Source organism: Engraulis encrasicolus, chromosome 15, assembly GCF_034702125.1.
Source record: "Engraulis encrasicolus isolate BLACKSEA-1 chromosome 15, IST_EnEncr_1.0, whole genome shotgun sequence".
Classification (NCBI taxonomy): domain Eukaryota; kingdom Metazoa; phylum Chordata; class Actinopteri; order Clupeiformes; family Engraulidae; genus Engraulis; species Engraulis encrasicolus.
In genome coordinates this window covers 28528926-28544126 of record NC_085871.1, presented here as the reverse complement: position 1 = coordinate 28544126, position 15201 = coordinate 28528926, and the positions used below count along the sequence as shown (strand labels likewise).

Here is a 15201-nt window from a genome sequence, read left to right as displayed (position 1 = left end):
AAAATATTTCGCCATCACATCACCAATCCTCTACTACTCTACTGTATACTAAATCAATTACTTCCGCCTCTCTTGCCGTCTTTGCCGCACCTGGTCTGTTTGTCCAGTAATTCACTGCTAGTTGTTCTGAACAGTAGTGTCGGCTGGCCTGAGGAAGCCCACCCACTCCCACTCACCCACTGCTCTAATTGAATGATACGGCCCCACTTAAACACTTAAAGCTCCGACTCACCACGTCATGTCACACTGCTGTCCTGGCCATCCGTGGCCACGTGCGGCCTTGACCCAGATTGTCTTGTCTGCGTGGCTTGTTACTGCAGCAATCGCCCACCGTGGAGAATAGGAATGAGAGAAACTCGGTCATCTCCATGCCCATCAGTTCAAGCCCCACTCCAGCGCCGTCTCGCTCGGCACTATTCATCGTCATCATTTTCATTTCAGAAGTGGTGGTGGTTGTGGTGGCAGTAAGCGGTAGTCGTGGTAATGATGATGGTAAATAGTGGCAATAACATCAACGCAATAACATTAATAGCAGCGGTGGTTGTTGTGGTAATAATAATATTTCAATGTGTTTATGGTTTGAATATGAGAAAATAGCCCCAGCCCCGTCCGTGGTCTCTAGGCCACTGACTGTTACGAAGGAGACCTGGGTTCAATTATGGCCTGAGGTCATTCCTGATTCTCCCCTGTCCTCTCTCTCTCTCCCATTACTTTCCTGTCACCCCAAATATAAATAAAATATAAAAAATATGAGAAGCCAAAAATATACTGGGCTGTAATGGTAAAGTAGCGTAATGTTAGAGAGAATCACATGTTCTACATTTCTCTGTCTCCTAGGTGACTTGGAAGTGTTCCGTTCAGACGTGGTCTTCTGGGTGACCTTCGGCTGCTTTATGGTCATAGTGCCCATACTATTTGTACGCTGGCCAAGAGAGGTAATCATGCAACCTTTCGATTTGTTTTCCTCTCTTCAACTCACCTTTTACTTAAATACACCTTGTATGAAACATGGGTTTACTTTGAAGTTTGACTTGTAATGTGGCCAATAAATATTCTACATTATACTTTCTGGACAGCCATTTCAATCAGTCAGTCATTTGAATGTCAATAAAATACATATGGTTCAAACAAATGGCATGTAGATGGTACAATACATTACACTTAGCTGACGCTTTTATCCAAAGCGATTTACACTGATTTACATGGTATTGGTTACAGTTCCTAGAGCAATGTGGGGTCAGGTGCCTCTCTCAAGGGCACTTCATCCATGGATGGAGGTGTAGGGAGCAGTGAGGTTGGAATTCAAACCTGCATCCCTCTGATCATAAGACCATCTAACACCCAACCATTAGGCCATGGCTGCCCGCAGATAAATAATGTGTTTTTGTTTACCGTAAATGTTTTTCCTTCACCTGTCCTGCGTAGGGCAACATCATCACGTGTGGTGTGGCGGGAGGCTACGCGGTGGTGCTGGCGGTGAACGCCTACATCTACACCAGCCTGGCCTACATGACCCTGGACGTGCTCAAGCGCTTCCTCAACAACAACTTCAACAGAGCCTTCATCTCCGTGCCTTTCCAGGACATCGGTGAGTCAAAATACCGGCTGAAATGAATGAATGAATGAATGAATGAATGAATCAAAAATATTTGTCATACATAAAATATAATAAATGCCATTCAATGTGCGTAGGAATAGAGAAAAGAGAAAAAAAACGGGGAAAAAAACTATATTGTGTCGTAGATGGTGTGTAATTAACGATCAAGTGTATGCAGGCTTGTCCAAAGAGACTCATTGGTTAAAAGAGACTACGTGAATGTATCAGTTTTTCAAAACAACCTAGTAATGTATAGAATTAGAATGCACAGCCACTTAATGGTCAAACTGCACATTGATCCTTAACTAGGTCTGGATGAGAGTGCCAATTACATGCAATGTTGGTAGTTGGAACCTCGTACTCGGCTAGTTATGTCTGATTTACACAGTTCTACAAAGGGACAATAAGTATTCAAGAATCAATAATTCAGGAATCATTAAGCGATATTAGACTTGCTTGTCTTTTATTGGATCACCTCTACATTTATTGTAGGTAAAAACTCCCAAAACAGCAAACCTGTTTAATATCCTTATCCACCCGCTTTTTTTTGTTTTTAAAAAAAAAACATTTTCCACTTTGGTAATATTAATCATCATTTTTTTAAAATCAGTAAGTAACTGTACGTGGATGTCACACCATAAAAAGTAGAAAGCAACGGCACCAATATTTTCATTATCTCATTATCAATTTCAGTTATCTCCAAAAAAATCATGGTTTTCATAATATCGTTGGCCTGACTGTAAACAACTCTTAACTTTAAACTTTTCACTTCTTTTTCCCCACCAAACTTCATCATGGCTGGCTCCACTTAATGTTACTAGTCTTCCAGTCTGTTTAATGTGTAATTTCCATATTAATCTTTCGTTTCCCCGCTCTGTCAGACTTCATCATGATCACGGTGTGGGTGGTGCTGGGCGTGTCTGGCATCGTGCTGCAGCTGTACCGCGAGCGCAACCGGCCCTTCTTCCCGCCCAGCCCTTACCTCATGTGGCGGCAGGAGCGCGAGCGCCGCAAGACCAACGTGCTGGACCCCAGCCACCACACGCCTTCCTTCCCCGCACGCGTCACCGCACGCCTGCGCCAGCTCACCAGCCGCCCCGAGCACACCGGTGAGCGCACGCCGCTCCTGTTGTGATGTGACCCTGAACAATGTGTCATGTGACGTGACGTGACATGGTGAACAGACCCATCAACAGAAGCTTTTTTGTTTAGGGTTTATTCTTGGACTGTGGTTGCAGCCAGTTGAATAGTCCTGTTCTATTGGAGTCCGACAGAGAACACGCATTGCTCCTGCTGCGATATGACCCTGAACTAGATGTCATGTGGTGTGACGTAAAGATGTCATGTCGTGATGAAGAGACCCGGCCCTGGAAACTTGTTTGTTTAGGTTTTATTCTCTGATAGTGATAGTAGCTGTTTCAGAAGTCCTGCTGTATCGGAGGCCGTCAGAGAACGCACATGGCTCCTGCAGTGACCTAACCGTCCTAAACGTCACACGATGTGACCAAATGGATGTGATCCAAGCAACCCAGACCCCCGAAGCCAATTGGTTGCCAAATCCACTGGTTGCCAAATCCCTGCTAAGCTGAAGTGGTCTAAATGAGTCCCTCTGGAGTTCATCCACTGGAGGTGAACTTGCTTCCAGCCCAGAGTTCCTTAATAGGCATCCCTGACAGTCGGGACGCAGACAACACCAACAAACCAGCAGGAAGACGCAAGCACTGTCTGCACTCACCACAGCATGTGGTTCTGTGACAACATGTTGTCACAGACAGACCCCTTGTCCCCCAAGCCAAAGATTCTAGAGTGCTACACTGTAGAATCTTTGCTCCAAAAACAGTCCTACTTTGTTTGGTGTTCTGGTGCTCTGCCTGTCTGTCTACTCTTCTTGTCTTTTGCACAAGACCTGCAGTGTGATCTTCTACTGCCCTTTTCTGTTTTACTTGAGCGCCCCCTGGTGGGATCCTGCCATAATAACACGTCACCCATACGTGGTAGTCCTAGTACAATGACACCAGTCACAGCCCCGTCAAAGATGACTGCTGTTTTGGGAACAATTCTCTAAACCGATGTCGCCGTCCAGTTGGTGAGGTTTAAATGAACAGCATCTGTTGATTAACTTCTGCATTGTAAGTAAGTGTTAAGTTAAATAGAGGCAATTTTCTGCTCAAGACTGCTAGATGGTCAATTGGCAGCACACATTTGGCTGAACGTGGTTTGAAACAAAACACACGTTTATCCAAATGTCCTATGCCAAACAACGTAGGTTTATGTGGTAGGGGCGAAAAGAATGTTAAAGATTTGCATGTAGGAAAAGATTTGGTGATGAGATGATGAATGATTCGTGAATAGAGATACGTTAGCTCTGTCTATGCAGTGGCAACAATGCATAGTGCAGTCACTAGTGATCAGAACCGCTTACCAAAAAGGGTTTCACTGTCAAAAAACACGATCACACAAAACCATAGGCAAAAGTCTTGCTTGTGGGTGTTTTAAAAGTCAGGTCAGTATGTTTATAGTTCTCACATTTTCCAATTTTTGTTCGATTAGTTTTGTTTTTTGTTTTTCCGATAGTGTGAGGTTGTCTGTGAAAGTTGGTGGTCTTTCTTCTGTGGCAATTTGCTACATTTTTTGTCACCTCTCTTTGCCTGTGTTGAACAGACCGTTAGGTTGTAATCTGCCAATCACTGACATTTGACTAAAGTATTCTTTTATATTATTTCTGATGTGGTGATTTTTTAAAAGAAAGACACAGTCTACAAATTCACATTTTATATTTTAAACAGTGTTTTTACAGTGCTCAGTGTGCACTTTTGAGTGCTGTCCTATTCATCGTGTTAGTTGCCAAATCTACCTGCTTTGACCAGCATTATTTTCATGGATTTTTTCCAAACAATAGAGCCCAAAATATTGGGGAATTCATGTAATATCTTTCATGTCTTGAAGGATGACAATATTTCTGATTTGTAACTATCTAGCAAATATTTGTTTTATTGCAAACTGCACATGATCATTGAAGTGTTGATCATGTAGTCATGCAAGTGTAGAGAGAGAAACCAATTGATTTCAGCACCATGAAATATCACATGGATCAATCCAGCGAGCACAGGGCTTGATTTGAAGTCCATCTAAGCACTAATGTTTGGGAATGTGGTCATTTCTCTCTTTTCCAGCAGTAGTCTTCATTTATTTCTATTGTCCTATGGACAACTGCTCCAGACTGTGGGCCTTTCAGGGTAGGATACGCCACTACTGTAGACCCATAATAGATACACGTGTGTGAAACCACTTTCCTCATATGAACCAACCCAAATATTGTCTTATTATCATGAATTTAGTCTGACGATAGTGTAGTGCCCCCCCCCCCCCCCACACACACACACACACACACTACACTGGCCCAATGTGTATTTTGGCATGTGGTGATCTATCCAGGTAATAATGCACCCCCACACCATTATCCAGTCATACATTTAATGGTGTAACATTGGTGCTACAGAGGTGCACTAAGTACAGTTTGCACTTTTGATGTCTTGTCAATTGAAATAGCTAGACAAATGCCAACCGAGCATTAGCCTACCTTTTGTGGCGCACAGATCTCTCCTCCTGACTTTCTCAGAGCAGCTTCTGAACTCTAAAAACGAAGTGCCTTAATTTTATTTCTTCACTCAGTTGACCACTGGTGTGTGACTTTGTTGTTTTCTTCTGTCCCTTTAACTTGGTAACTTGTCACTGAAATGATTATCCTGTTGGCACCTTAGATAAGTCTTCAAAGGCATTTGATGTAGGTCAAGTAGTTTTCCTGAGAATGTCAAAAGTTTTGTTTAAAAGAAAAAAAACATGTCGACTTTTAATGAGATGTTTTACTTGTTTGTAAATGTGTGATTTAGCTATTTTAATTTTTCAATAAAGATGTTAACTATTATTGTTGGCAGTTCTTGCTTCTTTTCCAAGGTTTTTATTTCTGATATAGAAATTGGACAATAAAAGTAAGGGTTTATTTGAGGCAGAGGTATGACTGTTGAACAGTAAAATATGGAGCAAGACAGATGTCTGCGCTTCAGCGTCTGTTTTTGTCACGGTCAAGGACCGTAGAATCAAGACAAACTGAGTTACTTTTCATCAAGTAGACCCAAGGTTGACCAGAGCACTCCACATACTTGTACGTTTTTTTTATTTTGGTGTGCAAAGTGACTGGCAAAATGTGGGTGCGTTGAAACGTCAGTCACTTTTGTGCACCAAAAATTAAACAAAACAAAAAAACTTCTAATAGTGTTCTGGCCTTCCCTAGGCCTAGTTGATGTGAAGCAGCCCAGTTTGTCTTGATGAAATACGGAGTGTGCATATGGCCCTGCAAAGAGAGGAGGCAGTATTTAACTACAGGCTTAAGTTTTGCAAAGTATTGATACAGAGCATTATTAAACTAAATTCAACTAACAAACTTTCATACCCTTTGTCTTATGACCTAATTCTTTTGCTTCTTCCAAACAACAAAGAGCATATGAAGCTCTATTACCAGCACACCTACATGTATGTTTCATCATTGACAATTCAAGATATCTTTGTAGGCAGTGATAGGCAACCTTGATTGAGAAGCTACAATCCAGTACCATGTATTCCAAATGACCAATAAAGGCAATCACCTGGTTGAATTGGACAGGTAAAGCCAGGTAAACTGGAATATGTGGAATGTTGCCTCTGAATTCAGTTTGCCAATCACTACAGGTAATTGTAGGTGTACTTTGAGGAGCAACATAAACCCCTTATCTCAGTGGTGCTCAAACCGTGGTACGTGTACCACTGGTGGTACGTAAAGAATTATTTTTTTGTTAATTGATTTGAAGGCTGATAAAGTTGTTGCAGTTGAAAATGTCCCTTTGGTTGAATTGTATGAATATGAAAACATAATACAGAATAATACTGGGAAAGCAAGAAATTTAAAAACAAACTTGCACTGAATGTGACCGTAGCGGTTGATGCCATTATGAACATCTCCTGTATTGACTGGCAAAAGTGAATATGGAAGGTATTTACTGCGATATTCGAAGAGCTCAATATTTTCTCAGGTGGAACTTCACACAAAAAGTTTGAGAACCACTGCCTTATCTAATTCTAGAATGGAGTGAATGGAGATATCCAATGTGGACTTCATACAGATCATTGCACTGATATGCACATTGTTCATTGTTGGTGCAATTGAGATGGACCCAACTAATGTCAAATGTGAACTGCATATTGCTCCAAAGGTCAGGCAAGAGAATGCATTTTGTTATTGACTAATTTTTTCATCATTAAGTCGAACACCGAATGATAACATCATCCTTCAAGGCTTTATTGACAAACAAGAATTTCACTCACTCACATAACTCATACATTTCACCACAAACAAAACAAAAAAACAGGCATCATGCCTGACAATTAGCAAAAGCAAACAAAGAAACAAAAAAACCCAACAAAAATCAATGTTGTCTGCTGTGCATTTTTGTTCGGTGAGCCCCATATCAACAGAAATACAGCACGCATGATGCACACGTACAGTGTAACCCATCCATTGTTCATCAAATCTTTTTTGCTCCATAAGATGGATGCTTTTGCAGTGGAGGAGGCGGAGAGGCTACAGTGTCCATGCAGTGCTGTGGTGTCCACACACTAGCCTCCACAATCACAATCTTGCAAAGTATATATACTTATATATATATTTATTTTCGTTTAAGGCCTGACACTTGCACGAGGGATGTGTGTGTAATGTGTGCGTGCGGTGCGTGAATGATTGATTGACGGATAGATAGATATATATCCTGTGGTGTGCTTTGCGTCACATTCTTACTGAGCTTTGTTTTTTTCTTTTCTTGTTTTTTTTTTCTTCTTTGGGATCAGTAACCCGTGCCCACATTCGGCTCGAGCCATCCTCCCCTCTCCAACACGTTAGGCAAGGCAGATCGGAAATTCAAGCTCCCCAGCGAGTCCTTCCGATACTTGCATACGATACAGCAGAAGTAGGAATGCAAGAACGGGAGGGGAAGGGATGGAAGGAGCAAGAGAACTGTGCGTGAAGAGGAAGGAAAGGATAGAGAGAGGGGAGGGAGGAAAGGATAGGAGAGAGGGAGGGGAGGAGAGGAAAGAAGAGAGGGAGGGGAGGAGAGGAAAGAAGAGAGTGCGGGGAGGAGAGGAAAGGAGAGAGTGCGGGGAGGAGAGGAAAGGAGAGAGGGAGGGGAGGGGAGGAAAGGAGAGAGAGAGAGGGGGGCGGGTGACATATTTGTAACTGGAGGCTGGCTGGCTGGCTGGCTGGTTGACATCTGTCATGGCATTGTGCAAGTTGATGTGGTGCGGCTTTGTGTGGATGAAGACAAGCGGTCCAGTCTCCCCAGTTCCCTTTCGCAGGACTGAACTGTTACTGGTCTGGCTTGGACTGGAGGAGTTCTTTTTTTTATATATATATATACCAGTGCGGAAATGCACTCGCTGCCCCTATGATAAAGTGTCTTTGTAAAAGGGGAGGTAGGGGAGGAGGCAGGTGGTAGGGGGTGCAACAAGAGGAGGCCAGGAGGAGGAAGGGAGAGGGAGAGGGAGGGGGGAAGCGCCCAGCGGTTCCCCCAGTGTCCCAGCATCCTCGGTGGGGGTGGGTGGGTGGTGTGTCTTGGGTGACTGGTGTGGGTGGGTGGGTGTGCCTGGGTGGCGTGTCTTTAGCTCTTCCTCAGGCTGAGATCGGCACTGGTGACCAGCGGTGACAGAAGCGCACCGTCCCCTTGCGGCGTCTCCTCCCTCTTGAGTCCCTGGAAGGCCTCGCGGCTGATGCCCAGCAGCTCACGCAGGCCCTCGTTCTCCAGCTGCGGACCACACCAAACAACACATTGCAACATTAACACTGACAATCAGTTTGGATTTAAGACTATGCATAACACTGACCAATGTACAGCATCTATGCACTGAAAGAGGTTGTAGAGGCATACTGTATAGGAGACAAGGCTCTATGATTTCAGGATTTATTGATACGTTGAGAGCTTTTGATCGTTTCAATCATTTTAAACTGTTTAATGGACTTAATAAAAGGTAAGTCTAGTTTGGTATGAATTTCAGCCAATTGGTACTCTAACCAAACTATGCGGGTTAAACAGGGATGGGCAGTATTTCAAATACATCTTTTTAAAATACATTTAAATGCATATTATATTTCATGTATTTCATGTGTTTCAAGTGAATCACATATATTTGAATTTTGCATCAAATTGCTTTCTCCCCTGTATTTTGTATTTTCAACATACTGCATTTTCAAAACACAAAATAATTTTGCCTGAATTATGCAACTACATAGTAGGAACACCTGATGGTGCTAAAGGTCAAATAGTATGTGACTGGAGGTTCTTATTGTCTGGGAAAGGGGTAAAGGACTGTTCAATTCACAACATTGGCAGGTGAAGGTGCATATGACTACCTGACAACGAGTTATCATGAATATTTACAAAGCAATGAAATAATATTTACTATTTTTGCAGCTGAAAATGTCTATTTTTGGAAATTCAAAGTGGCAGACATGGAAAAGATCCCCCTTTTCATTATGGAAGGTGCAAAATTCCCAGTCACAATAAATACTTAAAATTTGATGGTGATGGTATTCATGAAAAAGGTAACATTACGGAACACACCAAAGGTGTGAAATATTTGTCAAGATTGTCATTCATAAAAGAGAAAAAGGGGAAAAAAGGGGAAAAAGATAGACATTCATCCCAGTCATCATGGAAGTCAACAGATAAAAGGCAAAAGGCAAGAAGTCCCGTCAACTAAAACTCACAAACAAATATTGTGTGAATTATTCCCTATTAACCGTAATTGAACCAATGAATCCCTGCGGTTTTAAAGAAATAACAACCAACAAAGTTACACGAGAATGTTCGAGTAAGACAACAAAGCTTTCCATTTGTGTTTGGTTTTAAAAGGACATGCCATGTTTTCCAGTAACGTGTAAGTGAGTGTAATTAAAAGTCCTAAACCATGTGGTAGTGAACTGTACATTCTTTTGCAAATGTTTTCCATCTATGGTTGTACATGTATGGCCGGATTATACATAAAAGCTGCACAGTACCAAGGGGCACCAACCATTTTTTTTTACCAATGAGGGGGCACCACACAACACAAGCTTTAGAAATATTGTGTGTGTGTGTGTGTGTAAGTGTGTGTGTGTGTGTGTGTAAGTGTGTGTGTGTGTGTGTGTGTGTGTATGATTGTGTGTGCCTATTGATGCCATTTAAAATAGCTTTCCATCATTAGAAGAGACAGGGGCCAGCCTCCTCACCTCCAGCTGTTTTATCCTCTCCTCGTCTTCACATAGTCTTCCCTCATCGACCTCGATGGCTTTGCGCATCACACTCGCCATCTCATTGATCTTGTCTATGTGCGCCTGCATCTCCTGAAAGAAAAAAAAGGTTTGTTTATGTTACATTGCAGGAATCACTTTAGTTTAACAAATGTAAATGTTGTGAAATGCATCAAGTCATACTGTGATGCTAGGTTTGACAGCATACATGTCAAAGATGTCTTCAAATGTTTTATTAAAGCTACATATTTGTTTGAATGTAGCCGCTTTGTTGCAAATGGTATCTGTGCAATTGAAATATTATGTAAGGAAGATAATGCTAATAAGTAATAACTATGGCTTTTTGACAAAGAATGGGTTGAGCTACATGCTTTACAACTCATTAAATGCGGTAAAATAATCAAACTTGACAAAAGATTTACAGTCTGCTGGACTTCTCATTTTAGCACCAGTTCTGTGCTGTATACAATGCACAAACTCTGGTAGGAACAGGCATTTTGCACTTCCAGCAAAAAAAATATCCTCATGTTCCTAAAATAAGGGGTAACACTTTACTTGACGCCGGTGTCATAAGCATGTCATTACAGTGTCATAATAGTGTCATGACACAGTCATAGAGAAGTTCAACATTATGTCCATGTCATAAACATTTTATGACTGTTGGCCTTGAGTGGCACTCGGTTATGTAGTATAGAGCTCGAAAGTCCCGCCCCTTAGTTCCGCGTTTCACGGGACCTTAGCTGACCATCTAACAACATGGTGGCGAGTAAATATCTTCTGATCACAGTCATGATATGCGCTGGGCTACAAATATGCTATTTAAGAGGCTAGATAAAGATTATTCATGCAGACGTATCAATGTTTAGTTCCGAGGACGTCGGCATGAAAAATGTGAAGAAACACAGCTTTCTAAAAAGTTTGGGGGTTCATACGAAAAATTAAGCAAAAATATCAGAAACGACATATATGGAGCTCGTGGCACAACTCGAAGGGGATCGAAATGCCATTTTAATACCGCCATTGGATTACATGCTACGATTTTCGGCTAAAAACGCCGTTGAGGTCCCATGAAATCGGGGGAAGTGACGTCACTTTCTAGCTCTATTATATCTAGTAGGTCAGGTTGTCTTTGCCATAACCGAATGTCACTCAAGGTCAGAAAAATGTTGATGACATGGACATAGTGTTTATGAAAACATGCATAACACTATTATGACACTGTAATGACATGCTTGTGTTACCAAATAAGGTTAGGCAAAGACATACAGTGGTCTGTATGTAGGCCACAAGTAGAAAATCGTAGAAATGTCAGTCCTCTCTAGAGGTGCGAGTGTATGTGCGTGTGTGCGCGCGAGTGTGCGTGTGCGTGCGTGTGAACAGTCGGCAGGCTAGGCAGTCACTCACGCTGGTGTGCTGCTCCTTGATCTGGGTGACGATGGCCGGGTCCTCTTTCTTGCTGGCCATCAGCAGCCTGAACACCTGCTCCCGGTACTTACTCATGATCAACTCCAGAGCCGACTGGTGCTCCTCCAGAGACGTACGCAACTCTGACCACAAAGAACGGGAAAACAATGAAAAACAGGGACATTATAGCCTCTAGACTAGAGACATCGGCAACTCTGACAGTGGCAAGAAGAGCAGGGGAAAAAGACGGGAGATAGGTTATTAGGTGTAAAATACAGTAACATTGTCTGGTCAAACAAATACAGTAACACTGTCATTAGTCTTCTGTACTAATGAGGGCGAGAAAGAGAAAGAGAGAGAGAGAGAGAGAGAGAGAGAGAGAAGAGAAGAAAAGATGAAGGTATTGTATTACATGCTAAATGGATGCCGTTTGATTATTTATTAGACTCGTTTGTAGTGGCAGCTGGGCAACGCTGGATTAGCAGGAGATTGCTGAGGGACTTGTTTAGCTGGCTCTTAAGAGTTACTGAGAAGACAATCTCCTGGCTGCCATTTCATAAAATATTTAAGCGTTGGGTTTAACTAAGAACAGATGACTAGAAAGACAATGTAAATAGATGACAAGATAGATAGATAGATAGATAGATAGATAGATAGATAGATAGATAGATAGATAGATAGATAGATAGATAGAGTGATAAGTATAAAAACAAACCTTTGTTTTCTTGCTGCAGTTCCCTGATTTGCCTGTTTTCCTGCTGTATGCCCATCACTAGAGTGGAGCGAGGCCGATGCCTAGCCACTAGATTTAGGGCTTCGATCTCTTCCTGATACTGTGCGCAAAGAAAATCAAAACCATAACATGAAATGATCTGCTATCCTCAATGCTTAAACGTGGCTGTAAATGTCAACAACATGATGATGTTTGTAGAGCAACCAACCACAGTTACAGTGCGCACAGCATCAATAGCTTTTACACTGTTGTGATACAAGTTCAACAGATGTCATATTAAACTTAGTCTATAGGAATTTCAGAAAGACCATTTGTGTTTATTGAAATATTGTTCAAAATGTTACTTTTCAGACAAGGTGCTCATTTATGCTGCATGCTGTCATTTATCAGTCAAACAGTGTTTAAAAAATATATATACTGTAATACAATGTACACATATAACTGTGCTGCTTCAGCCTGTGCTGTGGAGTTATTGAATCGTATGACTGCATTTTATAAATGAAAATAAAAAGAAGTATACAATGTACACAAGCACCAACACAAATAAGTACCTGTTTCATGGCCTCTACCCTTTTGTTCAGAGATGTTGTCTGTTCTATTAACACCTCTGCCGCATTATCATGGTCCCGAAGACGCTCCACCAGGGATTTGGCGTCTGCCAAAACTTTTTCAAGAGTGCACGCCATTCCCACTGCACAGACATTGACACATTAGGTCCTCATACATCACAATGCATTACACTTAACAGATACTTTTGTCCAATGTGGCTTCAAGTTATTTTAGGTATATGGGATTGCATTGTTACAGTCGGGTCAAAGACGTCCAAAAAGGAATTGTCATTCAGTGTAACGGATACCTTCTTCTGACTGTAACGGTAAAAAAACATGATTTTTAAATTGTTTCAAGTGAATGGATGACAGCCGAGGCTTTCATGAATTCACTGGAAAAAAAATAAAATAAAAAGAGTCATGTTTTTTACAGTTACAGTCAGCAGAAGGTATCCGTTACACTGAATGACAATTTCATTTTGCACGTCTTTGACCCAGTCCCTAATGCAATATGAGGTAAGGCGACTTGCTCAAGGGTATTTCAACCATGGATGAAGTGTAGCAGAAACCACTCTCTTTCTACCTATTGATATTTGTGAGATTCAAAACCTGCAACCCCTCTGATGACAAGACCATGATACCACTATCAATATCTCATGAAGCATCATTTTTTGATCAGGTATACTACAAGAAGACATCTTGTTTAGTGTGTCTTCCATGTCCAGCTTATTATGGCAAACTCATGGGTCTGTAAACTACTGCAGAAAGTGTTTGACACCACCACGAAATCGATATCATAGAGTCAAACAACCCCTCAACATGCATAGATGTTCCCAACACCTGTCATGTCAGTAGCACACTACAGGGGGGGTAACGTCATCTATGTCATTCGGCAGCCCACCTGCCGTGCCTCGAATCGATGGCTTACTGTCCATCCACACTTTTTGGGTTTATGCTATATCTACAACGATACATCGAAACAATGTGCTGTTATCTACATGTATGTGCAGTTTTTTTTTTTACACATGAAGTACAGTGAAGACAATTATGATTGCTACCGAAGAAATGCTCTGAAATTGCACATAGCTAAGCAATGTTAGCTAGCCAACATTGGTTCCGTGGTTACAAGCCAAGCAGAAGTGACATAATAGGACTTTTGCTTGGTTGATTGGCCTTGAATTGCCCCATCAGGCTAAGACAACCGTAATCACGAAGGATGCCAAGTATTATAGGATTTGGTCACCATAGCTCGCGCAAACATACCTCTGAATACTAAGCGCCAGATAACTCAGTTAGCTAGCTAGTTCTAGCCTGTCTGTTTGAACACAAGTGTGTCTGTGCCAACTTTACATCTTACCTACACCAGTAATGGCGAACGAATGATTTCTGTTATTCCTAAAACAATTACTTATCGTCGAGTTAACAATAACTAATAACCTTACCTTCAATACATCCACACACTTGAAGAGTTTGTTTTTACATAGCAAAGATAAGATGCACTCTTCCTGTTGTTACTCCTGAAGACGTCATACCGAAAACACGGCATGATGGGAAACGTCATTCAAATTAAAGAAGATTCCAGAACATGAATCATGTTCAACTTTATGATTGGGATAGTATTCATTCACAGAATTGCAATAAATAAGGTGAATTTAGTATGCGCTAGGAACTGATTAGAAAGGGAAAAGTTTCAAGTCTAGTGTAGCTTATCTGCAGGTAGCGTCCACACGGTGGAGCTATTGCACCAACTCAACCAGAGCCGTAGGCCTACTATATAGAGACATCTCTATAAACGGCTCTGAACTCAACTCTTTATGAGGTCATTTTTTCCCCTTCTAAACATTTCTCTCATGAACCAAAATCAGCTGTTAAGTTATGGTATTAACACCCAGTGGTTGAATTCTGAAATACTGGGAAATGTTACTGAACGTTAAAAAAAATGGTCTGTGTTCCACGTATACACACCTGTCCTTTTTTGTAGCCTACCAATATAGGCCTAGACCTGGGCCCTGGCTGGCTAAATTTCACTGCAAGGCAGACTGCCGCCTACATGATAAGGCAATAGTAGGCTATATACAATACTATATACAATATTTACACTTGATCATTTTTAATCACAGTCACCATTTCCAATGCCATGACTAGTTCAAAGTAAGGAAAAACCAGGGGCCCAAACCTGGACTCATTCCCACTACATCATTTCTAAGCCGCCCACATATGCTACATTGCTTTTTGTGAATATGTTGTCTTTTGTGACCTGTTTGTTTCTGTCTGTATTGTGAGTCCTATATAGTGCGTTTTGAGTCTTTGCTGCTCTCTTGGCTAGGGCCCAATTGGAAAAGAGGCAACTGCCTCAATATGACTACCCTAGTAAAATAAAGGAGAAATAAAAATAAAATAATATATAGTATGACTTGAATGTAGAATTGTAGATTACAGGAATTGAGTGGACCCAGGCCAGTGGAACATACAAGTGCATCAGATAGGCCTATAGCACACTCACACAGAATGGCACATTTGGAGAGCCTTGAGGGAATGAGGGTCGTCTAGTTTTAAGATAGAAGTGGGCAGTGGGAGTAGGCTACCGGTAAATATTGAACGCTTCCCA

The 15201-nt window shown here is 41.6% G+C and overlaps 2 protein-coding genes across 2 annotated transcripts in view; one reads left to right on the top strand and one right to left on the bottom strand.

Annotated features, from left to right (window-relative positions):
• tm7sf3 (transmembrane 7 superfamily member 3) overlaps positions 1-5522 on the top strand; it is a 31151-nt gene extending 25629 nt beyond the window's left edge. Inside the window, exons 10-12 of the mRNA XM_063217337.1 lie at positions 838-935; positions 1426-1588; positions 2479-5522. Coding sequence (XP_063073407.1) covers positions 838-935; positions 1426-1588; positions 2479-2732 — 515 coding nt within the window. The 3' untranslated portion in view covers positions 2733-5522. The remainder of the gene's footprint in view (positions 1-837; positions 936-1425; positions 1589-2478) is intronic.
• Positions 5523-6908: 1386 nt separating this feature from the next.
• On the bottom strand, positions 6909-14130 carry fgfr1op2 (FGFR1 oncogene partner 2). Its single transcript, XM_063217976.1, has 6 exons — positions 14036-14130; positions 12597-12736; positions 12028-12145; positions 11313-11455; positions 9888-10001; positions 6909-8424 (listed from the first exon to the last, which is right to left on the bottom strand). The coding sequence occupies exons 2-6, from the start codon at positions 12729-12731 to the stop codon at positions 8281-8283; spliced, it is 654 nt and encodes a 217-aa protein (XP_063074046.1). The 5' UTR covers positions 12732-12736; positions 14036-14130; the 3' UTR covers positions 6909-8280.
• Between the last annotated feature and the right edge of the window lie 1071 nt (positions 14131-15201).